The 7,086-nt window shown below is 37.0% G+C and overlaps 1 protein-coding gene across 1 annotated transcript in view; it reads right to left on the bottom strand.

The window, feature by feature from the left end:
* Positions 1-4,287: 4,287 nt before the first annotated feature.
* Positions 4,288-7,086, bottom strand: part of LOC143725957 (uncharacterized) — a 38,838-nt gene continuing 36,039 nt past the window's right edge. Inside the window, exon 17 of the mRNA XM_077218867.1 lies at positions 4,288-5,487. Within this exon, the coding sequence (XP_077074982.1) occupies positions 5,377-5,487 (111 nt within the window). The 3' untranslated portion in view covers positions 4,288-5,376. The remainder of the gene's footprint in view (positions 5,488-7,086) is intronic.

The following is a 7,086-nucleotide window of genomic DNA, read 5'->3' as shown; positions in this document are numbered from 1 at the left end:
CGTTATTTTACATATGCATTTGATTATGCTATCGCTTGGTTCTGCATCTTCTTAATGTCCAGGAGACTCTTAATTAGGAGATTCAGTACTCTTTCAGAAGATGTGTAATAGCAACGCTATCTCACGACCAATTTGTAGGAATTCGTACGAGTGAGTAAAAGGTGGTTAAATATGATTTGTATAAACCCAAGTGATGAGTAGGTTTAGGGTTGGGGTCAGGTCGTTCGTATGAATTCATACGAATTGGGCAACTCATAAAATATGAACGATTTAGCAGAATTCGTACGAGTGAGGTCGTATGATTTGAATTAGCCACCTCATAAAATTCATACGAATTGCCGTAAGATTGGGTTGGTAATAGTGAAAAGCTGGACATTTCCGCCAATGGCGGGGAAGCATCGTCTCAGAAAAGACGGAAATTTACGTCAACGGCAAGTTCTGGAAACTCTTAACGTTTCCAAAATTATTACTTTTATACCAGCCTGTAAGACTCTTAACACAAACGATGACATAAGGAGTTAATATTTGATTAAGAGTATTGGATTTTTGCTGGACCAGTCACCTGGTCAGCAGCTGGGGAGAGAAAGCCGTGAATCTATTCCTGGATGAGAGTAAGATAAATGAGCTGGACTTGAAGCACTGCAAACGAATCAACCCCCTGTGACCTGCAGGCTAGCTGTCTTCTCAGCCAGGTAAGCACTGCTGGGAGCGAGAAGAAAAGGCTAGTTCACACGACCCCATTGACACTGTTTGTGGAAAGAGAGAGAAGGACTGCCTCATTGGACCATTTCAGGACAACGTTATGATTCACTGGGTTGTGAAGCGAGCGAAGGACTTTGGAGTGCTGTGAAGTTATCTGTGTTTATGTGTGAGTGTAACTCTATGTGAGTCCTTGCACAAAGTAATGCTGGGCCTGCAGTGTTTGGGTGTAAAGGCTTCTGGGTGAACACCTCCCCAAAGCTGACATTGACTTAGAAAGCAAATGACATTAAAATCCATCAAACAAAGCCCTGCACTTTTCCTGGAGTTCAAACAAACCGGCTTCTCTGGGGTATCCAAACAAATCTGCCAGTCTAGAGAGAAGGTTAAAAAATCCACAGAATTAAAATGAAGGGGGGAAAAAACTCTCCCTTGCTCCACAGATTGGAGTTTAACAGGTATAACACTTTTTAAGTTTATTTTTATGAATTATTCTTTATTTATAACCAACAGAATCAATTCTAGAATGTCTTAAAGAAACAGATCATCAAAAAAAAATTACATTCTGTCATTATTTACTTACCTTTATGTTGTTCCAAACTCTGAGAGACAAAATGACAAATCTTGAGGAAACGTCACGCAGCTCTTCCCATAAGTGAACACGTCTGTCAAGCTTTAAAATTAATTGTGAAAATTATGAATTATGATGATGAATAATTATGAACATTATGAAAATTAATGAAATACAGGAAAATCCAGAAATTAAATTATTTAAAGGAACCATAAAATAGTCCTTATTTTACGTCATATTCAGAGTTTAAACTACATTTATTTCAGTCTGTTCAGAATTTTCATTCATTCAGTCATATCCATAGAATGTATTTTTTTAAGGAATAGATCACCCCCAAAAAAAAACTAAAATTCTGTCATCATTTCACCTTCATTTTGCTCCAAAACTGAACAAGGTTGTTATTTTTTTGTGGGACACAAAAGGAGAATTGGTGACCACACTGTGAAGCGTGAAGAGAACCTCATTAAGAAAAATGTAGAAATGATAATCAAAATGTATCTAATTTATTTATATCAAACATAGCCCATTCTAGAATGCCCCTCTGAAAGGAATAGATCACCAAAAAATACAGAACTTACATTTATTTTTAAAATAACCATAAAAATAGTCCATATATTGGTAACACTAGCTGACAGTTACACATTATTACATGTACTTACTATAGTAATAACATAAAATTATGCATAATTACAAGTAACCAACCCTAAACTAAACCTTAACCCTAGTTGTAACTTTATAGCAAGTAAATATGGTTAATTCATATTACTCAGTACTTATTTGAGTAAGTACAATGTAACTCTGTCACCTTAAAATAAAGGGTTACACTTAATATTACTGCGTAATATTAATTAACTACATTTACTTGCTATAAAGCTACGACTACGATTAGGGTGTGGTTTAAGGTTAGTTACTTGTAATTATGCATAACTTACTGTTATTACTATGGTAAGTACATGTAACATATGTAACAAGGACACTGTAAAATAAAGTGTTACCAAATAAAGTGTAACCCATATTTTAAACAACCTAAATTTCAGTTTTTGAGTGAACTTTTCCTTTAAGACTGTGCACCATTAGTAGGCTGAATAATTTAAACACTTAGGCCTACCTGTAGCTCCCTAAAAATGTCCGTAAAGGGGAAGGTGGGAGATTTACACTACAGGTTTGAGGTAGCGCAAGCTCTTTGACAGCTGCTAATAATCATCATTTTCACACTGTTGCCCAACGTGCAGTGTTGCTTTTCACACGTGCAGCACCTGCTAACCCACCTCTGATGGAGTGACTGAAAAGCATCTGATGGTAAAAGCAACTTTTTGGTACCAATCTTGCCTGACTGTACAGGCTGACAAAAGATTGGCAGCTTGTTGCTTTCACTCTGGCAGGCGCTCCGCAAAGCAGGCCAAGAGAAATTGTTTAATCCGAAGTCTATACAATGGGGTCATGGCTGAGCACTTTGGCTGGAGTGATTTTCTTCAACAGGCTAAATGCTTTTGTGTAGCACTGGTCAAGAGGGCAGCACATGTGTTTTCAGTTTTTATGTTCCATGAAGAAAACAAATCTCAAAAGTTTAGTTGTGCCATAGACATTTTGAAATTAAACAAACAAATTCATTCTAAACTATTATGAAGACGGAATTATACGTATAAAAATAATAACTAATATTTCATATGTAAGTCCTTTAATTAATGCAGGCAACATGAACTAGATTAATATTAATTAAATAATATACCGTTCAAACGGTTTGGGTCTTTAAGATTCTGCCTATGCTCACCAAGCCTTTAAAATTAGTAATATTGTGAACTATTATTACAGTTAAAAACAACACTTTTCTATGTGAATATTTTTTTTTAAAAGTTATTTATTCCTGTGATGGTAAAGCTGAATTTTCAGCATCATTACTCCAGTCTTCAGTGACGCATGATCCTTCAGAAATCATTATAATATGATAATTTTTGGATCAAGAAACATTTCTGATTATTATCAATGTTGAAAACAGTTTTGCTGCTTCCTATTTATGTTGAAATCATGAAACAAATTTACCATAATTCTTTGCTGAATTGAAAGTAATGCTATCAAATCCTGTGTGTGTGTGTGTGTGTGTGTGTGTGTGTGTGTGTGTGTGTGTGTGTGTGTGTGTGTGTGTGTGTGTGTGTGTGTGTGTGTGTGTGTGTGTGTGTGTGTGTGTGTGTGTGTGTGTGTGTGTGTGTCCTAAAAGTGATTCAGATTCAGGGTTGTTGTGTTGAACACCCTCCATCAATGCAGCAGAGATGACCAGCAGACCTTGATTTTACAGACCGCTCCAGCATACGCTTACTGTACCAGCTGTATGAATGAAACCATTCAGCTCAGCAGACAAGGGAGACAGAAAAACATGCACTGTGAGAAAACAGTTTTGGCTTCCAACTCTTTGTATGGCCAACTCTTCCAACTTCCAACTCTTTGTATGGCCATTCACAAGCCAGTTAGGGTAAAATATAAGGTAACAAAGTAACAGCGGAGTACCTAAGAAGACAAACAGATGTAAGATGTAGCGATTTAAACCAATGTCATAGTCAATTATTATGTCAAATTAAATTAAATTAAGCCGGTGTGTGCTGCAGGTGGAGATGTAATCCCTACTCTTATTCTAAACCACACATGGTCACAGTATGAGTACAAAAATACATTTTTTAAAAAGCACACTAAGGGAATACAGATAGTGACAGCAGGACATGATTTTAGTGATACCAGAAGAGTCGTTTTAATTATTTATTTTATAAAAGTGTAAATTAAGATTTAGGCTATTAATGCAAATCAGTGTTTCAGAAGACAAATTAAGCTTTTTTGTATAAATCTTTCAGTGTTCTAATGCATTTCTTTAATGAATAAAATACTCATTCCCTGTGCAGTCAAGTTCATTTTAGTAAAAAAAAACTCAAATTTTGCCACATGGTAGAAGGAAAGCATTTTATGTCTGACTAAGCAGAGCAATTTGAGCTGACAAACTCCTGCAGGTCATGAAATGGCACACAGAATACTTTATGTACTCTACTGCAGAGAGCAACTCACTTTATTTGCTTGTTATGCTGTACAATGAATGTTTCCATAGCCCACAACAAATAGGTCACAAGGTCATATCTACACAGTTATGTTGCTACTCTGCTATGTGGTTTAAAATAATAGGTCACACATTAACTGAAATAAGGCCCTAAAAACTTAAAATAGTGCTTAAAATGAAATAGAAGCATTTTTTAATATAGTACATAAATGCTACAGACTACTTTTAAAATGCGTTGTTTAGCATCATTCGTCATTAAATGGAAAAGAGCGGCTTAAGCATTCTGCCAAGCATCTTCTTTTGTGCTCCAAAGAAGAAAGGAAGTCATATGGGTTTGGAACGGTGTGAAGAAGAGTAAATGATGACAGCCTTTACATTTCTGGCTGAACTATCCCTGCCATGGCAGAAAAACTGCAATGGATGTTCATTACAAAAGGATTATAATGCATGTAAATCCTAGTGTAATGCGCAGGTAATCAGACTTCAAAAAGATTCGTTTCTTCTTTAATTCGTCCTCTTCATTTTATGAATGAAATTCAAAGAAAAGAAAAATGAAGAGGGGTCTGTTCTGAATAGTGTGAAATGCAGATGTCATGTGCTGAACCGCCACAGAGGACTCGATTCTGTATCATCGGGAAAATACAAACACGCTCAAGGCCACAGAGAGTCGGAGATTCAGCAGACACACGTGGAAACAATTCAACTGGCTGTCTGAACCAGAATGCCTCTTTCACACCAGCCATCTGTGAATGTATCAATAACATCCATTATACATACACCCTAAAAGAACAAAAATGATATGTGGCTCAGGTAAATGTTTGCTCCTGCTTGGAAAATCAATCCAAGCTGTTTGTTGTAGCACCGGGTCAAAGAACCGCATGATCCTTTTAATCAAATCAAACCAAACACCAGCACTGGGAAAGATCCAGAAAACATTGGTCGTAGTCTGTAGGTAAGTCTCTTTCTACAGACATTCATATTGCCTTCGAAATGTTTGAGAAAGCAGGTGCCAATTCACACAGACTGTACAAACAACTACTGCATTAGATGTGACTATCTGAATGGAAATTCAGGATTGTTGAGCGTATTCAGAGTATGCTTTCTTGAAGTCATTAATAAATTGGCAAATCCATCCGAAAAGTTCTTGGGAGTCTTGATCCAAAGGTTCTCCGAATTTTACCTGTGGACGAAAAAGAAAACAAATAAACAGTGATATTGTCAAGTTTATTTAACACTTGATACAATCAAAATTGCTTCATATTGTGACTGTTACCGTCTATTTCAAAGTCAAAATACAAAATTTTAAAGTTCTAATATGGTTCATCTGATCAAATCAAAACATCCAAATACCATCTTGGACCTGTTTACACCTGGTATTAAGATGTGTTCTGGTCGATCGGATCACAAGTAGACGAGGGAGACAAATTCCTGTTTACACCTGGTGTTTAAATCCGTCACTTTTGTCCACTTTCAACCAGTTCTGTCCTGATTTCTTCGAGGGTGGGTCTATGGGTGGGTTATCTTCAAACCAAACTTGGGTCTCTAGCCGACAAAGATTAAATCCCGTCTGGCTAGCGCGCTTCCCGTAATGTTTGCGCATTGAGTCAGTAGGGGAAGAGTAGGCGGTGTTTTGTAACTGTTTGAACGCATTCGAACACATGAGCGTTTACACTAAGAAAGAAAGCTGGTCAAATGAGTTTTCGTCTTCCTCTGGAAGTGATTGAAAGTGGAGATGCTCAAAACAGTTTAGACCCTGTTTACACCTGGTATTAAGATGCGTTTTGTTCGATCGGATCACAAGTGGACGGTACTAAATACACGTCACCTTGTGATCTGATTGAACAAAACGCATCTTAATACCAAGTGTAAACAGGGCCCAAGTCAATGTTCCCTTACATTTTTTCACTAATACCCATAAGTCATACTAGTTAAAGGGTTCATATTAAGCTGCTTTTTTTCTCTTTTTTTTACATTTTCAGCTTTCTTTAGTGTGTTAATGTTGCTGTTTGAGCATGAAAAAGGTCTGCAAAGTTACAAAGCACAAAGTCCCTCAAGTGGGAGTTATTCTCTATATCAGTACCTGTTTCTGAACTCCCTGAATCTTGAGTTTAGTCTTTGTAATCTGGACACGTCACATTATTCCTAATTTAAATAAATCCTGCCCAAGCCATACGTAAAATAAAGGGACAATACCTGGTTGAGAAAGTTAGTAGTGTGTTGAAACTCATGGTTATAGTAAGGGGAGGGACATTTCCCAAACACGCTTGAAGCGGTTCACCAATCATAACACACTGATTCAGCCGGCCAATCAGAGCACAGCGCTTTTCAGAAGGAGGGACTTCATGGAGACTAAACAGAGCGTTACTGACAGACTGGGAAGAGAGGAGCTGCCACAATGTCAAATATGTGAAAAATAAGGTGTTTTTTGAACATTCAAGCATGAAAACCTATTCTAGTAGAGCACAAATACAAAGTCAAGACTTTGAAAAAGGGCATATTAGGTCCCCTTTTTAATTTCTTCATCCACCTAAGAAACAACATCATCCTAGTTTAAAACGGGGGAGTAAATGATGGCAGAATTTAAACTTTTAGACAAACTACTACTGTGAACCACATGTCCAATCACCTTCATACCTAGAGAGACAAACCGTAATGCGGATAACCTAAGAGATATAAACTATTTAATAGCCAAAAAAATAAAAATTGCTCATTTTCCAATCCCTCTCAGTTTCTCTCTTCATCCTGGCTCTATTCTTTCCATTATTCCTGGCTCCACAGC

This window comes from Siphateles boraxobius, unplaced genomic scaffold, assembly GCF_051911475.1.
Source record: "Siphateles boraxobius isolate OS27281-9 unplaced genomic scaffold, OSU_SipBor_1 77, whole genome shotgun sequence".
Classification (NCBI taxonomy): domain Eukaryota; kingdom Metazoa; phylum Chordata; class Actinopteri; order Cypriniformes; family Leuciscidae; genus Siphateles; species Siphateles boraxobius.
The sequence above is the reverse complement of the archived record's forward strand: the minus strand, read 5'-3'. Positions and strand labels throughout refer to the sequence as shown.